The sequence below is a fragment of the Urocitellus parryii genome, chromosome 10 (assembly GCF_045843805.1).
Source record: "Urocitellus parryii isolate mUroPar1 chromosome 10, mUroPar1.hap1, whole genome shotgun sequence".
Taxonomy (NCBI): domain Eukaryota; kingdom Metazoa; phylum Chordata; class Mammalia; order Rodentia; family Sciuridae; genus Urocitellus; species Urocitellus parryii.
In genome coordinates this window covers 108130340-108154439 of record NC_135540.1, presented here as the reverse complement: position 1 = coordinate 108154439, position 24100 = coordinate 108130340, and the positions used below count along the sequence as shown (strand labels likewise).

The 24100-nt window shown below is 37.2% G+C and overlaps 1 protein-coding gene across 1 annotated transcript in view; it reads left to right on the top strand.

Annotated features, from left to right (window-relative positions):
* Positions 1-12535, top strand: part of Atp10d (ATPase phospholipid transporting 10D (putative)) — a 104535-nt gene extending 92000 nt beyond the window's left edge. Inside the window, exons 20-23 of the mRNA XM_026386600.2 lie at positions 4024-4104; positions 5268-5372; positions 8733-8920; positions 10660-12535. Of these exons, the coding sequence (XP_026242385.2) occupies positions 4024-4104; positions 5268-5372; positions 8733-8920; positions 10660-10990 (705 nt within the window). The 3' untranslated portion in view covers positions 10991-12535. The remainder of the gene's footprint in view (positions 1-4023; positions 4105-5267; positions 5373-8732; positions 8921-10659) is intronic.
* The last annotated feature ends 11565 nt before the right edge of the window (positions 12536-24100 follow it).

Genomic DNA, 24100 nt, shown 5'->3' with positions numbered 1-24100 from the left:
TAATTCTCAAAATATCCCTGCAAGGTAGGTGCTATTGTAATCTGTACTTTGCAGATGAGGAAAGTCAAGTATAAGGAATTGCCTTTGGTAATCTGGTCAAGTCACAGAGCTAATGAGTGGCATAATTGAAGCCTGATCCCTAAGCCCCTGCTGTCTACTTTTGTGTTAAGTGGCAGCAAGAACTCTGATGCTTCTGATGTGCTTTTTAGATCTTGAGTTTCCCACCCACGGTCAGAAATCCAAAGTGCTGTCAGAAAAACATTGTTAGGATTTCAGGGACTGAGCTGAACCAGGAGCTTTAGACACCTGTAAGTGGACAAAGCCAAGTGGTCTACCTGGTCCAATGTTTCAGGGTTGAGAAAAGAATTCTGTTAGCCAGAGTTCTGACTAACATTTTTCAATGACCCCCTTCCAAATCATACATATATACATATATAAAACATATATGTAAAATAAATATATGTATAAATATTTATATAGTTATATTAAATATTTATATTATCTAAGTATATATATATATATATATATACACATATATATATGTATATCCCATTATATTAGCTCAGATTAGCTTGATGGAAAAGGGAAATGGATTGGCTCACATAGCTGTAAAATCCAGGAGTAATGGTGATAGAACATTGTTATTCTTCAAGCAATTGTAAATTTCCTGGCTCTGACTCTTGGCCTAGCTTGTCACATGTATTTTCCTGTGTTTAACACTGTGCTTAGAAGGATCAGTTTCTTTTTGACCATGTCTGGGATAACCATCACTCCCCCAGGACAGAGATGGACTCAATGGATTAAGACAAAGGGTTTGCTGTAGAAGTAGTGGACAGAACAAGTGACACATATCATAGGAAATCTGTGTGTTGGCTCCACTTGACATTGACATGGATCAGCATGTGTGAGATGTAATGGGTTCTATTTAACTGTATTTAGCCAGACCCCTCATTCTGGGTCTGTGGCATGTGACCAAGTTATTTAACTTGCCTGTGTTTCAGTTTATTTACTATATGGACATGGTATGAAGATTAAGGAAAAGAATATATGTAAAATTTCTAACCACATTCAGCTTTTCATATTTTTATTTTATTCCCCAGAATTAACAGAAACTTGAGGAAATGAGAAATTTGTAAAATGATGCATTTATTTTCATCCGTCTAACTTTATTTTTACTTGAACAGCCTTTCATGGAAGGGAAAATTACCTAGTATCTTTAGCTGTCTGGAAGAGTCATCACAGGGAAGTCAGGCTTCAGGAAGATCATCCAGCTCATTCAAATCAAGAAACTATATGGCATTTCCCTAAAGAAGTCCAGTGTGACTTAAAGTTCAAGGACAGGATAACAGGATTTTGTGGTTGATATTGTTAAGGGTGCACCTTAGGCCTAAGTTAAATTAAAGTCAATTGGGGAAAGAAGAGAGGCTTTCAAACTTTCTATAGCTAGTGTTTTAGAAGCCCATTTGTACAGACTGAAGATTGTAACTGGTCTTACTCTTGGGAAAATTGAACTCATTGTTTCCTGCTGTTGGACCCTGTTATCATTTCTCTGACCACATTATTCTACTGAGCTGGCCTATTTTATAAAACATGATAATAGCAGACAGATTCCCAGCAACAGGTAATTTCATTGACTTTCCTTCTAGAATGTGTCCTCTCTTTGAACTCGGCCTCTAAGCAAATTCAGCTTTATGTTTAGATCATTTCCTGTCTTTGGTGTCACAAAACGTACACTTCAGGGCTACAGAATCTCCTCAACCAGAAGAGTCTGGAAGTCTACAGTCAGAGGATCCCCTTCCAAGAAGCTATCACCTCTTCCCTATCTCTTATCACACACACAGTCCTCTTTCCTTTTACTTCATGTTCAGATTTTCCATTTATTTTTCCAGGAGATTCCATGAGTGAATCCCTCCAGTCAGGGATTTATCTTACACTTGTCTCTTTTCTCTTTACTCCTGTTATAAGTCCTCTTCTTCATGTGACCATGGGGAAGTGTACTTTTTACCTTTTCATTTTTTATTTTTTTTTTAAGAGAGAGGTGTGTGTGAGAGAGAGAGAGAATTTTTAATATTTATTTTTAGTTTTCGGCAGACACAACATCTTTGTTTGTATGTGGTGCTGAGGATCGAACCCGGGCCGCACGCATGCCAGGCGAGCGCGCTACCGCTTGAGCCACATCCCCAGCCCATACTTTTTACCTTTTCAGTCTCGGTTTTTTTTGAACAGCCTCTCTTCTCCCAGAAGTGTGAAGTCATAGTTTAACTTATCCCTAGATCTTTCTCTCTTGTCCAGTGGCATTTTGGTTATCCCTTTTTGTCCCTTTGAGTGTGTCCCTAACACACTCTCTTCCTCTATTGGACCGTGCTGCTTCTGGTCTAGGAGCAACGGACATGTGAAGAAAGACAGACAGAATATCCCATCATTTCCCATGAGGAAATAGTAAGAGATACTGGGAAAACATAGAGTGGAAAATGAACCTCAGTGCTTTGATTTTTCTAAAGGACAAAGAAGTATAGTTTTTTGAAGAATGGAATAATGCATATGGGGAATTTGTATATATAAGGCTTTATTCTTCAAGAAGCAATAGACATTTCAAGGAGGTTTCAGATTCTGTTTGCACTGAAAGAAAAAAAGGCTAAGAAAAACATACCAAGAAAAGAAGAACTAGTTCAGGAATATGACACACATGTTTCTTTTTTTTTCCATGGCACCTGTCAATAACACACACCCAACTCTTCCATGCTGGGTCTGAATGTAGCCTCAATCCATTTTCACACACATTAACTTTCAATAAGAATTGGCTCTTCTTTGAGGACCCATTTTCAATTTTGACTAATGTCTCTACTTGATCTTTCTCTCTTTTTACAAGCTCTGGGTAGGAAGCAGTTTAGTACATGAGCTATTATAGAATAGCTTATTAGCCCAATAAATATTTGTTTAGTACCTGCTCTGTACCAAACACTGTTTTGATTACTTGAAATAAGAGTCATAGTCATTCTCTATAAAATTTGCATTCAATAGAGATAACCAGAATTTCATTAAGTAAACAAATAAGGTGATCTGATGAGCAACGGCTAAGGATGCCATGGTAGTAAGGGATGAGTGGGCATGATGTTTAGACTGGTGTGTTGTGCCTTTCTGGGGAGGTGGTGTTTACAATAGGATATGGATAATGAGGAACCAATCATGTGAGAAGAGCATAGAGAGAGAGAAGAGCACAGGAAGGAATGGATCTGGCATTAAAGTCCGTGCTGTGGGATAATAATGTAAGAAGAGATCTTGGAAACCTATTGTGTGGACAGACCATGCAGGATCCTATAGGTCCTGAGAAGGAACTTAAGATTGTATTGTAAACACAGCAGGAAGGCACTGGACTGACTGAAAGGAGTCAGTTTAATTAGTTAGAGAGATAGCATGAATTAATTTACATTTTCAGAAAGCCAACTGTCTGGTATGGGACGACTGGATGAGGGTAGGAAAGAGAGTAAAGGAGACATTTAGATTGCTTTCCAGGCTTATAGAGGAGCTGATGGCAAACTGGGTGGAAGATATAGAGAAGTAGATGGATTTGGAGAAGTTTTCAGAATAGTACTTTCTGATCAATAGGAAATGAAAAGTTAGGATTACTCACCCTGCTTCAGGTAGATTTAAAATCAATCCAAAAGGGGTTGAGGATATAGCTCAGAGGTAGAGCACATACTTAGCATGCAGGAGACCCCAGGTTTGACCCCGAGCACCAAAAGGAAATTGATCCAGTGACAAAATTAGATTTTAAATGAATTCAGTGAGCTTCATAATATTCTCTTTAAGAACTTTTTTTTAAAATCACATTCAACTGCCCTCATTTTTCTGCTATTGTTGACAAGTCCCCCCCACCCCTGTTTAATGAATGAAAGAATGAAGGAATAGAATTTTCTCTCAGAGAAGCAAAAGCAAGCACTGGTTTGTGTTGTTTCTTGACTCTGTTTGACCCTTGACCCTTGTCAGTTTTACTCCCTCCCTAACACACTGTTTCTTTCCCAGGCGTACTTGCCCCTCACCTTCTGGATCACCTTGTTGGATGCATTTTATCAAAGCCTGGTCTGCTTCTTTGTGCCTTATTTTGTAAGTATTTGATCAATGAATCATTCTTCCTTGTACTCTGGCTCCAGAATTAGCCTGTAGAAGTGTAAATTGCTCATAAAATCAGGTTGATTGTTAACTGGCTAAATTATAACCACCCCCTAAATAGTATGTTAGGTAGTGGATTAAATGAAATACCTCATTGAATTCTCTTGGTTCTCTTCTTTTCTTCTTGTTGTTAGTTTTTGTGATAATAGGATGCTAGCAAGTGGTCTACCCTTGAGCTACATTCCCAACTTCTTGGTTCTTATTAGCCTGAACTGCTTAATAATATGTATCAATGACTTGAATAAAATTGAAGGTCTGACCATTTAATTAGATTAGTCAAATATCAGAGGGGCAAAGTTAGAATATGAAAGTTTTTATTAGTCTTAGACTAATTCTACCAGTATGACATCCAGAGTGTTAAATTTAAGTTCCCATAAGTAGTCTCTTCAAAACTAAAAGACCCAATTTTACAGATAAAGAAATATTACTAAGCACAGAAACATAAAATTAATGTTAAAAATTTAGCCTAGCACCAAACACAAAGCAGCATAGATTAGCTGCCTATCTGCAGAGGAAAACACTTACTCCATCATGGATGGTGTTAACAAAGTACAGTTTTGGAAGTAAGAAAAAAGGTGATCTCTAAGGTAGAAATTCTCATTCGATACTCAAATTAAATCACTTGAATTAGCCTAACTAGAATAGTCTGGCTATTCTATGCTTCAAGAGGAACATAGACAAGGCCACCTGTAGTGTATTCAGAAGAGTGTGGTGAAGATAAGATTGTTTATTTGAGGACTGGTTGAAGTTGAGGACATACAGGTAGGACGGGGGATATTTGCCTAGGAGAGGCATAGGCAGCCATAATAGCTGCTTCAAAGATGTATTAAGTGGAACGAATTTAATATTTGTCTATACCTTAAAGAACTATAAATATGTGTAAGAGTTTCCAGGAAAATAAATTATGATTCAAATTACAAAGGAATCCCAACTGAAAAATTCAAAACTTAGATGACCTGTCTGAGAGGGAATCAGTCTCTCTTCTGGAAATGTTCATTTATCCTCCAAGACAGTTACTCGGAACATTGTAGAAAGGACTCAAGCCTGTGTTGAGCTGTAGTCGAGTGGTGTTCACCTGCTGCTGTCTTCTCCTGCAGACCTACCAGGGCTCAGACATTGACATCTTTACATTTGGAAACCCCCTCAACACAGCGGCTTTGTTCATCATTCTCCTCCATCTGGTCATTGAAAGCAAGAGTTTGGTGAGTGACTTTCCTGCTCCTGAGGTAGCCTGAAGCTCTTTATGCTTAGGGATGTGTCTTCTATTAGCAGTGAACCTGCTAAACCCATCATGCCTAGAAGATTACGTGCTCATGAGAAGAGAGTGATTCCACGTAGAAGCTTGATTCACAGTTACTTTTGGTGATCATAGAGTACCATTATGCCAAGGTTGAAATGTTGCTACCAGAAGTAGAAAACACCTGCCTGGTCCTCTTGGTAATATCAATGATGGATGGTTCCAGGAGGTGTGAGTCAAGCTGAGAAAATAATTATACTTCTATGGCCAACATTCTTCAAGACCAAGCTGACGTCTTTCAACTAAAATAAAAACAGATGTTATGCCATAACCCTGATACATTGACTCTAGTAAGCAGTGATTTTATGCCTTTATCATAATATTTTTTAAAAAAAGAAAACAAATATTTTTGCTCTTCCTTGTGTAAAACTCCTCAGTGGCTTCCCATTGCACCTGAAATATACTCTGAAAGCCCTGGAATAGCCTGTAAGGCCTCATGCAGTGGTGTCCTTACTTCTGTCCCCAGCCTCATTTTCACTTATTTGAGGGCTGGAACCATATTATCTCTTTTTTCAACTTCTCAGCTTCCTTGAGCTTCTTATCATATCAGGGCCCTGGCACTCACTGTATATTTTAATGGAAATATTCTTAATTCCCCCTTGTATCCATAAATTTTACCCAATTTGAATGTTATTTTAGGTCACTTTAGGTCTCAGCAAAAATGCTTTTCCCTAAGCATCCATTCTCTAATTTTCAGACCTGTAGTAATAATTTATAATTATTCATTTAATTTTGATTACTGACTCATGTTTATTTTCTGCATTAGAGTATAATTTTTTGTGAGGCAAGATTCATGCCTATTTTATTCACCACTATATACCAGTATCAGGGACAAAACTGGCACAGAATAGATGTTCAGAAAATATTTGAATGGACAAATGAATGATGAATGAGGATTAGGGGTATATTCACCATCCTGGTAATGAATGGATTTCAAACAGGAAATAGCTGAATGAGGTCATGGTTTAAAATACACAAGGTTATATTTATCAAATTACTTTTAGCAGTTTTTCTAAGTACAGTTGAATATTTATTTGTGGCATCACTTGCTTTGCTTATACATAATCATCTATAAGCAAATCTTACAAGTCCAAAATGTAATAAAGGTTAATATGTGCAAATATCAGATGAGGTAAAGGGAATTCTAGAATTGAAATACTTGGAGTTATTTTAATACCTACTTCATTTTCAAGCAATTGCAGGGGAACTTTTAGCTACTGCCTAAGGTCATCTCACAGGCTTTGGCATTTGTAGTGTTTTTGAGAGACTAACACTTGACATGTATCAGCTGGGGTCCACTGATGATGAGCAACGACAAACTAATTAACCTGAGAAAATAAAACTTTCATTAAACCACTTAGATGATTTTATATTCATATAATACAAAGCAAGGCAAAGCAAAACCTAGAGAAGCCAGAGTGACTCTGGAGAGCCAGGGAATTGAAACCAGTGAACATGCTTGTCAAGATGGCTGTGTGGTCTGAATTGGCTCCAGGGCTCCAGTCACTTCTGTTCTGCTCTTGCCTCACTGGGCTAGTCCCTGGTGATGGAATCCTGACCCCCTAGCTTCATTCGCAGGTTTTGGCTGGGGAGAAAGAAATAGGTTGCCAGGACCACACAATGCTGGGTGTCCTCTCCAACAAGAGGAGTGAACGCTAAAAAAAGAGCAACCTTCCTATGGAGAATGCATCATCAGAGAATTGCTTCTAATCCCAGAGCTCCTGGACTCCAAGGTCTCTTGTCATCAATAGTCAGCCGTTCTGAGTGTGAAGCTCTTACTCCCTGTCTCCTGGCCACCCTCACCTCCTGATTTGTTTTTACCACTGTTCCTTGACATGAACTTCTTCTGTCAATTAATTTAAATGTGTTAAATTTAAAGTCACTACCTCATTTGTCAAAAGCTCATCTTAAAAGAAAAAGTTGAGGAAATAGGGCTCAAATAGGGGGTAGGAAAGAAGGGAGGCAGGGAAAGAGGGAGGGAATCAAGCTAAACATTTTAACTCTGGAGTGAGCCACCAGTTCCCGAGCAGACTGTACATTTTACAGAAATGAGCAGTCACTATGACTCTTGTGATGATATCTACCATGGGGAAATACTTCGCATGTTTAGGAGGAAAAAGAAGAAAATGTTGGACCTCGTTTGAAAATTATAGTCCTAGAAAAAAAAAAAAGATAGTGACAGCATCATTTCCTTGAAAAGCATGACATAACCACCAATAGTATACCCTATGATTTTAGACATTTCTGCATACTGCATTAAATAACATTGAATACTATATAATATGAAGGTGATTGTCCATCCATACATAGGATTATGTTTTTAAAAAAGAAGTCTGTTTGATGCTATTATATTTTATCAAGTTTAGCTATTATCCCTTTGTAACAAAGGCCCCAGACTCAGCACCATAATAGATGATGCTGATAGTATATATTACATTTCAAGTAGTAATCTACCTTTTTGCCTAAATTAAGATACTTGATTAAATAGTGAGCCTGGTTTAAAGAAACATTGAGAAAAATAATATTGCAAGCTGCCATGAACTCAAAGATAACAAGATTGTAGTGGGACACAGATTTAGTTCTTGATAATATAACATTGGCTGATGTTCCAGAAAGCCCCAGCGGCAATTGTCTCTGAAGGGTGGCTCTGAGGCTAAGGCTGCATCTCATATCTGTACTACCTGGAATTGTTGCTAGAGGGAATTCATGGAAGGAAACGAGACAACATGGAAAATTGTACACCAGCTCTCACATGCTTCCAACCTAAACACTTCACATATCCCTTCCTGTTCTCATCGCACTGGTCAAAGTAATTCCCACGGCCATGCTTAATGTCGTAGGAGAGGGGAGGTAGAATCCACCTGGATGCCTAGTGGTGGGCAACTGTAATGTCTACCACATGTGTAAATGACAGCAGTTTGCAGAACACTAGATTAAGGTATTACCTTAATGAAGTAATAGACCCACAAGTGACAATATGAAAAAAAATCTAAAAGAAAAATCCAAATATCTTCTGGTGCATGGACTATAACAAATAAACTATCAATATGATTATCTTTGGTACTTGATTTAGTTTTTACCAGTTTTAACAGTGATAGAAGCCATTTGTGAATAAGGATCTTCTTGTATCTCGTCAGTATTTTACGTTTTGTTTGCTAAGGTCCATTGAACCCTTTCTCCCAGTGCTTAAAGATGCTGTTTCTTTAGTGTAGTAGATTTTGCAGGCTATGGCACCTTGCATTTCCCCTGCCTTCTTGTCTTGCAGACTTGGATTCACCTGCTGGTGATCGTTGGTAGCATCTTGTCCTACTTTTTCTTTGCCTTGGCTTTTGGAGCCATGTGTGTAACTTGCAACCCACCATCCAACCCCTACTGGATTATGCAGGAGCACATGCTGGATCCAGTGTTCTACTTAGTTTGTATTCTCACAATCTGCGTTGCTCTTCTGCCCAGGTATCGTATTTGTTTTACCAGCAAGAAGATATGTGGATTCATGGGTTTGGAATCCTTGAAACAACTAGTAAAAATGGATTACCATTTTCCACTCTATTAGGTAGAGGGAAGTCATTCTGTGTGCTACTTAAAGTATTGGTTTCAAGTGTTTTGCTAGAGAACAAAAGTAGCTTAGGCAAACAACTGGGAGGTTTATTTTTCTCTTTTGGAAAATCTGATATGGTTGACAGTCCACAAAGACAAGGCAGCTTTACTTCATGAGCTTATCCAAGGACCTAGGTGCCATCCTCTACCTTTCCTGCTATTCTATCTCCCAAATCCTTGTCTTGGTCTGTTTATTGTTGTTTTTGATGTTGTTTTTTGTTTTTTTGTTTTTGTTTTGTTTCTTGCTATAACAGAATACCAAAGTCTGGGTAACTTTTAAACCAAACTGTATTGGTTCACAGTTCTGGAGACTGTGAAATACAACATTAAGGCACTGGCATGTTTGGGGACTCCAGTTCCAAGATGGCACCTTGAATGCTATATCTTCCCATGGCAGAGGTGGAAGGGCGAATCCACTCATGAGGGTGGATCCCACAAGGCTTAATCACGTCATAAAGGTCCCACCTCTTAATATTGCTACAATGGCAATTAATTTCAAAATGAGTTCTGGAGGAGACAAACATTCAACCCATTGCAGAATTGATCCGTAATATTGAAGAGGATTCTTTACCACCATATCCACATCTTTGCCCACCCTTGCCCCCAAGAAGGGGAAAGTGAAAGGCTAGCAGCATTTTCCCATTTTCTTTTTTGGTGTTACCCAGTTGTTGTATGTTATTGCTCATATCCATTGGCCAAAATGTAAATCTATAGACTCTCAGTGGCTAAAATCCAGAGGTTCTAAAAGGAAAAAGGGGAGAATGTACTGAAGGGCAGGTAGCAGTCTCTCTTTTTATTTTTTATACCAAGATTGAACTCAGGGGTGCCTGTTCACTGGCTACTGAGCCACATTCCCAGCCCGTTTTATATTTTATTTTGAGACAGAGTCTCACTAAGTTGCTCAGGGCCTTGCTGAGTTGCTGAGGCTGGCTTTGAACTTGCAATCCTCCTGCCTCTACCTCCTGAACCACTGGGATTACAGGCATACACCACTGCACCCTGGCATGGATTACATTTTTACTAGTTCTATGGGGATTAGGTATGTGATTCATGGGTCCACTCAATCATTTCAATAGCATACAGAAAAGATATAAGAAGGGCTTCTTGCCTAATGGTATAAATCTCAATAACATACATCAAAGACTCACAATAGTTTTGAGAATGTTTTATCTGTATACTCATGGCCAATTAGTTCTGCAAGAAACAAAGTTGTGATAAGTTTTTACAATTGCCCTATAAAACTAATGCAAAAATGTAACTTTTTTTTCAGTACTTATTGCATGCCAACACTTTGCCTGATTCTTCTCATTTAACTAAACCTATAATGTAGCAACTATGAATATCTCTACTTTCACAGACTTTATTTACCAAATGCTTATATAGCATTTAACTATTTTCTAATTGCTTCACAAATATTAATTCATTTTACTATTATTTTTGATCTCTATTTTATGATTCACTTAACATCCTCCTACACCTCTAAAGCCACATAGACACCAGACTCTTTTACTTTTTCTAACTGGTTAGTATTTTTTTTGTGGATACCATGATGACTTGGAGGTGAAAATAACTCTGTGATGTTCTTTGCAACCTAGGTTTACATACCGAGTTCTTCAGGGCTCCCTGTTTCCATCTCCAATTCTGAGAGCTAAGCACTTTGACAGACTCACTCCAGAGGAGAGGACAGAAGCTCTCAAGAAGTGGAGAAGGACCGGAAAGATGAAGGAAGTGACGTCTAAGTATGCTGACCAATCAGCTGCCATATCAGGAAGAAGACCCACATCTGACCCTCCTGTTACCTTTTCAATGAAGTCAGCAACTTCTTGTGCTGTTGAGCGAGGAAACATATCTATATGTGAAACTGCTGTAGACAGAGGCTACACTGAAACTGAGGCTGCAGAGATGACTGGACTCTCAAAACATTAAGAATGCAGGGTACCCTCTTTGGAGCTGTAAGTAGTTTTTCAGGTTTGGCAGAGAGATTTTAAAGAGGCACCTCTATGAAGCAAGGAGTACTTGTGTTTTTCTATAAGGGATATCAGCATTTTTACTAGGCTTAGAATTCAATAATGACATGATGACCATTATTGTATGTATATCCATTTGTAAAAGAGAGACAAGATTTGCCCTAGATGGAGTTTAGGAAAGTCAAATACATAATTCAGAATCAAATGCTTTTATGAAACTTTTTGGATTTTGTAAAAGTATTTTAATTGTCTTAGAAATGCAGACATTATCATGGGGGTTCATTTGTGACTTATTTATTTCACTGGGAAATCACATATTCTTGGGAAATGCTTCAAATAAGCAGGTACCAATCTGGAAAATTTTTTAATTAAGCAAAAAATTTTAGATATATTAGTTAAGACAAGGAGGAGTTTTTCCATATTGAAAGAAAAAACCTTTATTGTAAGTTTTTTTATAATTAATATTAATTAATTATAGATTAATTCCCACGAACCTTTTAAGCAACCATGTATGTAAAATACAGTAATAATCATACTGTTTAAAATACAGTTAGTGAATATTAATAGCTTTTTATTTCCTATGGGAAGATGCCTTTGGTCTTCTGACTATAGATGTTAGGCATACCTCTCTGCTCATCTCAGCATTTTCCTTTTGTGGAGCCTTTACAGGAGGTGGGTAGGAGAGATGCTAGCATTCCACTGGGTACCAGGGGTGTGTTCCTCTCTTAGCTTTCAGTCAAGAGAAGAGCTCTCATGAGGCCTCCTTCTGTGTAGATGTTGTCAGTTGGATACAGAAGCCATAGGTCAGGCAGACAGAATCAGCTGAGCCTATTTAGCAAATTCTAAATTCTAAAAATGACAATAGCCTCATCAAAATGAGACAATTTCAAAACAACGTTCCAGAGACCATTTAAGGGTTCCTACTTTTTTACAATTTCCAACAACTCTTGTGGTTTTGTAGACTGTAAAACATGAGCTATTGATTTAGACTCATCCAGATTATTCTCCAGGAGTTTCCCTGAAGTTCTTAGAAAAACTTCTTTTTCAACACACTTGAGGATAGGAATGTCTATAGAAAAGTTTACTGCTATGACAAATCATTTATGTTGACTTTAGTTGGGACCAAGAGACTAGTTTAAACCAAGTCAGGCCAGGTGCTGTAATTGTAAGATCATATATTCTTGTTGAAGTTCTTTTAAAATTCTATCTCTATGCATCTGACCATCCTCAGTTAACAATCATCTAGAATTTCCTTCATGAAACACCATGCTCATGTACAATGTCTACATCAAGTTCTTGTTAATGACTATAAAACTATTATTCTCAGGGCTTAATCTACCTACTGCCTACTATCCTGGTCCTATATTTTTTTGTAGCCTTCTGTTATTATTGTTCGGTTGTTTTTTATATAGACTGATTTCTAAAACTTGTAAAATTTCATATAGCTAATGAAAGTCGCTTTCTGCTTTCTTAAGATTTTTTAAAATAAACTATTTATATAACATGTACTGAAAAACTGTTGTCTCTCGTAAGCACACAGTAAATCCAACTGAAAACTGGTACCAGAACTTAGAAGGAAAATCCCAGAATACACCTTTTTGCCAGAAAATTGTTTGGGCCTTTTCTTATATTAAAAAACAAAACAAAACAAAAAACCAAAAAACATATGAATAGAGAAAAATATTGAATACTCATGTTATGGAGCTACGATATTATACGTGAAATTCCAAAATTCCAAAGACTGAAAACTGAAAAAAATTTCATAAATTAAACATAGACTCAATGCTCTGAACAAATGTGAGGCTATTTTGTATATTTAATATAATCATTCAAATATTTTATTTATAAAATTAGTGTATTTTATTACTGGGTGCTAAATTATATATTTTTTTAAGTTATAAAATTCTGAGTTTTGAAACACATCTGGCCCCTAAGATGAAAATATTTTGGGTCTACAGTAAGTTTTAAAGGGTTACATTTATAAGAAAATAACTCCTTAATACAGTTACCCACTGATGAGATCTTTGTGTTTTGGTATTTCAGTATATTCCACCAAATTTGGAGGTAGGGGTGTCAAGCATTGTATCATTGTTCCTTGTAGCCGCCCCCCCCAAAAATTAATAATATTCATTTGGGGATTTAATTTTATTACAAAATATTTATAAAAAGAATTGGATCAAGTTCCTAAAATGTACTCTATAGACATTAAAGATCTGTGTGCTCTTCCCAGGTCTGAGGTTCTCAGTGGACACTCCATGAGTGATTTGAGACTACTAGCAACCTTCAATTTTAGACTAATAGGAATCACTGGGGTTTTCTAACAGGGCAGGTAGCTGTGAGAATGAAATATAAAACAGGTACATTTTGGTTGATGGAAAACTGGGCCAACAATGTGCTGTTAAAGAGCTAAAAACAATTTCCTGGTACTTGCTATTTATGTTTCATAATCATCCAAAACAAAAACAAAAAAAAAGATAATACCATTTTATTTGTATTCATAATTATTTAAAATAAGTACAATATGTACATGTCATTGAACATAAGTTGAGCAAAGCTTAAAGTTGTTACATTAAGTAGGTACCTACAACCATAATAAAACTGACAAGTTCTTAAACTTTCATATAATTGTGACCGCAAATCCATTGCTGGATTTCACTCTCTCTCTAGATTTGTGACAAACTACAAAGCAGGAGATAAATGACATGAAAAATAAATGTCAAAAGAACTTCTTGAATTTCAAATGTGTTTACATGTAGAAAAGAGTACAAAAGTACACATATAAAATCGTAGGTAGTCTCTATTAGGAATGCTGCGGCAGTCCAGGTGCTAGTGGAGGTTAGTCGCAAATCCTACTTGTTTGAAAAGGCATTTGGATGTTGCAAAATGGATGGCTAACTAATTAAATTAGGTATATGTGAAGATTTCTGTTTTGCAGCTTTTTAGTGAAGAAAAATACTTTAAACCTCTAATGGCTTTGAAAATTCATTTGCGTAATGTGGCCTAGTGCTTAAAAGTGTCCTTCAATTTTTGTTTAATTATTAATGAGAAGAAATGGCAACACCAGATGTTAGACATCATTGGGGGAAATTACAAAATGTTTTATTGCATGCAACATTTTACTGTGCTTTGAAATATATTTCTGTGACTTTATTGGTATGATGAATACAGGAAAACTAAATTTTCATATTTAATTTAGGGTGGGGTACAATTTAATTTTCTATTTAAAACATTGCATCTGTATGATGTACTGCAGGTTCTCCTTTCATAAAATTTAATCTCCACTTTATTTCACATCAGCAAAACAAATATTTCCCATGAATATTGACCTATTTGTTGAAATTTCAATTAGCCAACTGATGTGCACTGGGAAAGCCCTAGCAATGGGGAAAGTTTTATGAAGACTTTTCTATAAAATTATAAACTTGACTTAAATCCAGGATAGGCAAAACTATAATGTCAAATGTTAATCTTGCTGTCTTGGGAATTTTGCATTCAGCGTCTTACAGTGTCAGCTATTGGTCTTTTAACTCTTATCTTTCATAAGCTCTAAGAATTAAGCAAACTTTGGAAGAGTAATAGTAAATAATTTAAACACGTAAATGATCTTGACTTTTAATAAATCAAAAGCCAGTCTCCAATGTTAATATTAAAATTTGCCCCTAAGCTACTGTGCTTGAGAAACAGAAACTGAAGAAGAATAGTTAGCCTGGATCTAAATGTCCATTTTGTAATAGACTAAAACAGAACTGTCTGTAACCTGTTACCCTAAGGCCTGCATTGTTTTAAATCTGTACAGAGTCGATAATTTCATCCTTCAGTCGAGACTAGGCCTGGTAAAAAAAAAAAAAAAAAAAAAAACCTGTTCTGCTTTATTTGTTTTCTTAAAACTTGTCATGGAATTCGAAATTAGAGAATGATAAAATTGAAAAAAAATGGTGAACAAAATTGGTCTTAAAACAAACATGAAAATCTGCAGTGCATGGTGAGTGGTGAGCGTCCCTGTCCATGGTTAGTACCTCTGTACAGCTCTCTGAAAGAAGCTCTTCACAGTCAAGAAGGCCATTCTCTTTCAATGTTGCTGGCAAAAGTTTCTGATCATCCTTGGAATTACTTTAGGAGGAAGGTATGGATATATATTTGTTTTTCAATCCATTCAACAAAGTATGAAACATTGCTATACACACCAGGCCCCAGGACTTTGGAAAAGCAGACAGAGCCCCACGAAGTTAAACCAAATAAAGTCCACCGTCCTCCAGACTGCTCACAAACAAGAGGCCCACCACTGTCACCCTGTAATGAAAAGAAAAGGAATTTAGTTCCTGGGATTCCAGAATCCCAATAGCATCTATGTCTTCATAAGGGTGTAATAAAGCCAAACCTGTCCAGCTTAACCAACTCCCTGGAAATTTTTAACAAAGCTCTCATTGTCAGTCTGTGGAAGGAGCATAGTTTCCACTGTGAGAATGCAACTTTAAAATTATTAATTCTGATCTTTAAAAGAATGGGATTAGCTTGGGAAAAGAGTGCATTTTTGCCCTGAAATCAGAAGACATTTTTTAGTCATTTACTGACTTACCAAAATATGTCATAAATTATACATAAAATATGTATAATTTTATGTATCAGAACTGATGATCTCTTAACTCTTTTTGTAAGACTGATTTATCATCTAACTATAAAAAGTACCCCAAATGGAAAACATTTATTTTCCTTTATACTATAGGTACTACAAAAACATTCTAAAATATTTGTATTTTCATAATTCTTGCTATGTGAAAGAACACATTAAAGCATTACACATTTTGGGGTCCCTTAATTGTACTTCCTAATAGTCCTTAAGACTTTAAGGATTATTTACAGTGACATACCTCATTTATTTATACCCTGTATTTTATTCCATATGCATAGGGGTTTCATCCTTTCTATTTAAATTTAGGTATACTAAATAAGTTTTATTCAGTTATTTTCCCCAAATATAGTTAGCCTCAAAACACCATGGCATTACAGATATTAATATTGCTGCATCTGAAAAGATCATAGTTAGTAAGAGAGCTGTATCCTGCACTGCCTCAAAAGAGATAAGTAGATACCATTAAAAAAATAAAGAAGAAAGTAAATTTATTGTGGAAAGTTTGAAATGCTACTTTCCCTGTGAGATTTTCCAACTTCAAATGTGTCTGTGGGCTTCCTATTTGGTGGAATCAGAGAATAATAGAGAAAAACATATTTATCAATGCTCTTCTAAATACTTTTCATGTATTAACTCATTTTATCTTCACCAAATAACTAAGAATTGATACTTATTACTATGATGTCCATTTCAGAGATAATGCAACTAATGCACAGGTTAAACAACTTGTTCATTGACAGAGCCATGATTTGAACCCAGACAATCTGGCAACAGGGCCCCCTAACTCATGACTACCAGGTTATGCTGCTTCTTGAAAATACTAGTGAGTACTATTGCTATCAAATGGAAGTGAATTTTCTATTATGCTGTATGCTTTAGTGGAAGTGGTGACCTTTGCATTCATAACTTTTTGATGCCCTAAGTCTAAATAATAAGCATAGACCCTAAGAGGCTAAATAATTTTTTTTCTGCCTGAAACACTAATTGGAAAAATTTTTTAAAAAGGCAAAATTTCCTGGAAACATTTATTTTTCATCCCATCAATAAATGGGATGAATTCAAACTAAAAAGCTTATCAGCAAAAGAAACTATCAGTGAGGTGAATAGAGAGCCTATAGAATGGAAGCAATTTTTTATCAAACACACATCAGATAGAGCACTGATCTCTAGTATACATAAAGAACTCAAAAACCTTAACACCAAAAACACAAATAACCCAATAAATGGGCTGAGGAACTGAACAGACACTTCTCAGAAGATGATATACAAATATATGAAAAAAAAAATGTTCAACATCTCTAGCAATTAGAGAAATGCAAATCAAAACTTCTCTAAGATTTCATCTCACTCCAGACAGAGTGGGAGCTATTAAGAATACAAATAACAATAAATGTTGGTAAGAATGTGAGGAAAAGGACACACTCTTACATTGCTGGTAGGACTGCAAATTGGTGCAAACAATATGGAAAGCAATATGGAGATTCCTTGGAAGACTGGGAATGGAACCACCATTTGACTCAGCTATCCCTCTCCTGAGTCTATACCCACAGGACTGAAAAACAGCATACTACAGGGACACAGCTACATCTATGTTTATAGAAGCATAATTCACAATAGTTAAATTGTGGAACCAACCTAGATACCCTTCAGCAAATGAATGGATAAAGAAAATATGGTATATATACATAATGGAATATTACTCATCATTAAAAAAGAATAAAATCATGACATTTGTAGGTAAATGGATGGAGTTAGAGAATATTATGCTAAGTGAAGTAAACCAATCCAAAAAAAATCCTCTGATATGAGGATGCTGACCCATATTGGGGATGGGGAGGCAGGCATGAGAGGAATGGAGGAATCTTAGATAGGGTGAAGGGGACGGAGGGGAAGAGAAGAAGGAGGGTCGTAGGAAAGATGGAGGAATGAGATGGACATCATTACCCCAATTACATGTATGAAGACATAAATGATGTGACTGTACTTTGTGTACTACCAGAGACATGAAAAATTGTGCTCTATATGTGTATGATGTAAAATGCATTCTGCTGTCATATATAACAAATAAGAATAAATAAATATTTTTTATTAAAAAAAGGGGAAAATTTCCTAGGAACATTTAGTTTTCAGTGCTGGTAAAGGAACTCAGGGCCTTGTGTGTGTTCCGTGAGTGCTTTACCACTGAGTTGCATATCCAGTGCTCCTGGATACATTTTTATTAGACATATTTTCCCCAATTTTTTATCTTCCCTTATATAAAGCAAATCCTAACATGCTCAATTATTTATATTGCGCTCTTATTGTGCCAGATAATAATTACAATGGGACACATTTTGACATCAGCACCTCTTCATTTCCAGATCAGAAAATCAGCCTAATAATTAATTAGCAGCTATTCTGTAAGATTGTGGGCTAGGCTCCACATAGATAAAGGCATGATTTTTGATCTAAAGTAGTCAAACATTTGCATGCATAGCAAGAATAACTTTACAGGAAAGCAAAATCTAAGGGATGTGAAGAGGACTTCAGAGGAAGGTGTAATTACTTTTCCAGGTGGAAATGAACAAAATTGCCTTCCTGAGATGGTGGTTTGAGTGAGGTTTAGTGAGTCAAGCAGGTGTTCCATTAGGTGGGAAACAGGGCGAAGAGCCATCGATTCAAACTGAAAGGGAGAAAACTGCTAAAGACAGTACTGGTCTAGTCTGCCTTCTGGATCCTCTGCTCTCATAAGATTGGGCTTTCGGCCAAAGTTGATGCTTGGCTTCAGAATTGATCAACATGATTAATAGACCTTCACAGAGGGGCCCATGCTGTTCAATGGGCCCTGGTTGATGAGATTAAGGAAGCTAATCTATGTCTTCTGATAGAGGTTTGGGTGAGCAAATTTGCTTCACATCTGATAAAATGTAATTCAGAACATACGGAATGCATTCTGGAGACTCACAGCCAAATTCCTACTACTAAAAAACTGGAAGACCTGGTTTGTATTAGTCGTCTTATCAATGTACCTGTGACTGGAAGTGTGCTTGGGCCTTCAATTTCCTTTCAAAGAATCACATCTCTTTACCAGGAAATGAACTTGAACATGTGCTAAGAAGTGCTACTTTGTGGTAATCCTCCAAACCACACTGGGGAAACGAGAAGTGTAGTCACGTTAATCATTGCTACTATGGTAGTACAGTGGTCGAGCACTTGGGTGCTGAAGCTAGACTGTCTGGGTTCCATAGCCTCACAATATCATGCTGGGTGATCTGGGACAAGTTACTTAATCTTTCGGCTCTCTTGTTTTCTTGATGTGTTTAGAAAAAATAATGATATGCCACGTGGGGTGATTATGGGAATTAAATGAGTTATTAGTATTTTGAAGAGATCCTAGAACACAGTAAGCACTAAAGTGATAGATGAATATAGTTACTATTAATTGAAATTCTTTCACTAACAACTCAATTTATCCTCAAAACACTCCATTTTATTCACGAGAAAACTATATACAGAGGTTAGATGTCCCCAGATTACACTGTTCTTAACTGACAGAGGTGGAATTCAACACAGATCTTTCAGGTGCAAAGCCTATGCCCCAAGACCCATATCATGCTACCTCTTAAAATACCTTTATCTTTTGCACTAGAAAAGTAGCTCAGTGGTAGAACATTTGCCTACCATGCATGAGGTCCATGGTTTGAGCCCAGCGTCATAAAAATAAAAAGTTTTTTAACGATTTTTAATTTTTTTTGGGGGGGGGGCGCTTAGGAAATTACACCTGGACCTCTTGTACAGAATGAAAGAATTTTTCTACTATGGCCCACCTCAATTGGATGGCTCATAGTCATGTGGCAGAAAGGAGGGTGGCCTCAGTGAAACTCCAAAGAGCACCGTCTCTCCCTGTGTCCCATGACTATTATCTAAGGAAATCACCACTGGGCTATTCCCAATCATCTGATTTTTTTTCCATCCTAACTTGGACCCATTAAAAATGTCATTCAATTATATTGGGCTAGTGATAATAGTGTTGTTGTATCTCTTCTTCCATATTAAAATGTGGGAGGTAATGTGATCTACCAAAAAGCAGAGAAATAACAAAAGAGTTTTTATAGCAGTGTAGTAGACTATGTTCTCCATTCTGTTACAAGCTTGGAGCACTTGCAATTTTCCTCCTTCTCTTGGAGCAAGTCCAGTCAATGAATGTTCAAATAAAAAATGAAAATGATTCCCTGCACTGCTAGGCTGGTATGCTCTGCCACCTGCTGTGGCCAGGAATATGGGTGTCTAAAGATCATGTCAGTGTCATTTGAGAACAAGCTGGTCATCAAATGGGAGCCACAAGAACCCAGAAAATGCCATTGTCACTATTCCTAAGACAAAGGCAGTCCTGTTACACACTCTAGAAGGTAAGGTGTTGATGTGTACCCAAAGCCATCATCCTAATGGCTGGCAATGTCCTCTGGTGCCCTCCTGCTCCCTGAGATAATCAGGTTGAAGCTCTAGTTACTATTTGCCCCTCTTCTATTGTTTGACCACTAAACACATCTGATGAGATGGACTGAAATTATTGTTTCCCCCCTGCTGCTGACCAAAGGTGTTATTCCCTATTTAGTAGTTGACAGAATTGAAGGCAACCTGAACAAAGGGGCTAGAGATAGTTAGGGGCATGACTTGGGTACTGGATGGAGGAGGAGACACACTACGAATAATTAACACCTGGCAAAAACGATTTTCAAAAATGTCCCCAAAGGATCATACATGAATAATAATGAGTTTATGCAGGTTCACTGAAGTTATTGTTGAACTGAATCTCCTGGGCAACCAGAAAGCAATTTACCATGCATGAGTCCACTGTGCCAGACTCATAGCCAGCACATATCATCCGGTTGGTGATGGTCTTCATGTCAAAGTAGGACTGACACTGTTCCAGAGAAATAATACGAACCTCTCCTTCTTGCAGCTTAAAAGGCACTGGATTTAAAAAAAAAAAAGAAGAAGAAGAAGAAATAAAGATATATAAGATTTGGTAAAATGATTCAAAAGTGAAGCTAGTCAAATTTGAAATAAAATATCATATGAACAATGTCATATCAAAAGGACAGTATTATTTACTTGAAATGTCATTTCAAAGACAAGCCTTATTCAAAATCAGAATTTTCTAATTATAATATCCATAGCAACCAGAGAGGGTTGGGGGTGTATCTCAGTGGTAGAGTGTCCCCAGGTTCAATCCCAAGTATAGCAAAAGTAAATATTCATGGCAGGCATCTGATGAAATCTTTTCATTTTGAAAATGAGGAAATTGAGGCACAGACTAGTTTAATAACTTGGCTTGTATTTTTCCCTTCTTGTTCTATACTGTGACAAACAGCAGCTACTCCAATGAAAAGGGGCAAAAGCAGGCTAAGGTAGGAGGCTGCCAGCTCAGCTTCTGTGCAGCCATCAGCCCTGCTCTGCAGCAGTGGCAAAGGCCTGTTAAATCAAACAGAGGAAGGCTTGCTTGCCCTATTCTTGGTGAAAAGAAAACATCTCACCATGTGCTTCACTGGCCATTATTTGGATGTGAGAACATTTAATCCTAGGGGATATGACAGAGAGATGTCCAAAGGACAAAGCATCCCTTGGTGTTGACAGAGAGAATGTATGAATTTCATCATGCTTGAAAGTTCTCGCAGAATAATAGTGGATTCCTTGAAGCAAAACAGCATGAATCTTTTGCCATTTGACCATTCTACAAAATCAGACACGTTTGAGTTTAACCAGTGATGGGAAAGTAGCATGTATGTACAGGGTGCATTCTTGGAAGAAATAATCACTCTTGGAAAAATTATTATCAGGGAAATAGAGGATGTGTCATGAGTCGTCAAAAGAACAATAAGAATAAGAACAATAGGTAACATTATTGGGTACTAATGGTAGTCCCGGAGCATACCCTCAGCATCTTTTGGACCTTATCACTTTTAATTTTTACAAATATCCTGTGAGTTAGATAGTTTTTTTATTTTTTTCATCTTGTAATAAACTAGAAATCAGTGCAGTAAGAGTCAATAAGAACTATCTAAATGAGTTCAGACACTCTTGATCCTCATGCTATATTGCCTATTGTGTGAGCAATGCTACACTATTGATATAAGTTTGATATGAATATTGTTGGAATAATAAAACCAAAGGTAATATAAAGCATATTCTACCCTTGTGTTATGTTTCAGGACTAATCAGAACTTTTAAAAATCAAGATGGGAAAGAATGGTGATATTATATGTCTAACATTGCCTTTAAAATTCTTACATGTGAGCTTTTTCTGAAAAAAATCATTGACTTTCTGTCAATTGCCTTTTCCTTTCCATCATTTGATATAGATTTTCATCACTTCATACAGAAAGAAACTCAACTTAGCTCAAAATGAATTTGATTAAATTTCAAGAAAAAAGTGTCTTTAAATTGACATTTCCTAAGGTTAATAACAAGATGCCAATATTCATTCATTCCCAAGAACCATGGCATGATCTTTGAAGTAGTTAGAATAGCCAGCACTTAAAGTCAAATAGAAAGTCTCATTGACTCAATTTGTATCCCAAACTTCAAACAGCTCAACCAGAATGAGTGATTTCTATAGGGGGTTGAGAATAAGTAGTACATTGTTAGTTTCTATTTGTTCTGTATATTTAAATTGTCTACAGAGACAAACTATTTCAATCGATTTAAATTTGTAAGTAGCAAATCAATTTTCTTTCTAGAAGGACTTACAGGTTGTGCTACAGATGTTGGTAAGACCAAATCATGAAATCAAGTTGGAAATGTGACTGTACAGCTTGACTGAAGAAATGGAATTGCCTACCTGCTCCACAGAGCTTCAGAGGAGCTTTACCCACAGATGGACCAAATCATTGTTAGAGTCAGTCCAAAGCAGGATGATTGATAGGTCCCATTTGGCATGGCAACTCCAAAACCCTGGTAGTGGCTTCTTGGAGAGAAAGTCTGCGGTTTGCAGGATTTTGAGGCTACATCTGAACTAGGAGGTTTAAGTGCCAGGGTTTATTATTCATGTCAACAACAGGCATGGAAGAGACCGGGTGACATATGCCATTTGTGGCTGTATTTCCATAAACAAAGATGGGAAAATGTGTTGAAAGGCTAGGAAAAAACAGTGTGTTTGGTTACAAGTTGAAAGGCAAATGCTACTGATGAGCCTGGCTTACTTTTGTTGCCCATGTGGCCCCAGCCTGTGATATAGCAGTACGTATCTGGTTCCAGAGACTGCTCCGGGCTGGGTAAGCAGACAGGTCGGACATAGCTCGTCTCGTGGATGTCTTCACTCAGCTCCACAATGCTGATGTCATAGTCCACCACTGCTCGACTGTAGCGGGGATGCAGGACGATGGTCTTCACGAAGCGTGTCTGCGTGAACGCGGATGGGTGGTCCAGGTTGTTGATGCCAAACACCACCTTCCACACAGCAGCGCTCTCTCGCCTGGGATGGAAATTCAAGAGCAAGTGACATCTTCAACTCTAATTCACCATTCTAACAGCATAACAGTTTTTTTTTTAAAGTACTTTTATGTAAGCAATGGCTGTTTCCTTGCCTGTCTCTGAATGTATTCATAGAAGTATTCATTTAATGGTCTGAAAGCAAAGCCCCAAATTTTTGATGGACCTTTATTTTTTATTTATTTTTATCTGGTGCTACCAGGGCTTCACACGTGGTAGGCAAGCGCTCTACCTCTGAGCTACAACCCCAGCCCAAAGGCCATTTTTTAATGCAGTTATTATTGAAAATACAACTAGTTCAGGCTTAAAGGAAGGCAAAGTAGTTACTTTCTTTCTCTATTTATTTTTAATGAATGAGAAAGATCACTGAAATCCAAGAAAAGACAGGAGCAAGTGGACAAGAAGGAGAGAAAAGCCAAGAGATCCCACCCCCAAAACACTAAGTCCTGGGAGAAGTGCCTTCTGAGCCTTCTGCTCATTTCAAGGCAGGGGTTTTATTTTTTTTCTTTTTTTAATTTTTATTGGTTGTTCACAAAGTTACAAAGCTCTTGACATATCATATTTCATACATTAGATTGAAGTGGGTTATGAACTCCCAATTTTACCCCAAATGCAGATTGCAGAATCACGTTGGTTACACATCCACAATTTTACATAATGCCCTATTAGTAATTGTTGTATTCTGCTACCTTTCCTATCCCCTACTATCCCCTCTCCCCTTCCCTCACATCTTCTCAAGGCAGGGGTTTTAAAAGGTCCCTCACAACCTCCAGCGCTCAGTATCACTGTTGTTTTTTGATATCATGTCAGCCATCTTTTAGTCAATTCTCGCCTTTAAATGCTTTCTTCACTCAGCTCACAGGTCTTGCCATGCTCCAGAATTTCCTCTAATCTCATAGACTCCCGCTGGCTCAATCTTCTCTTCTGAGTTCTCTTCATCTCTCAGTGTCAATGTTGAAGTGCTCTGAC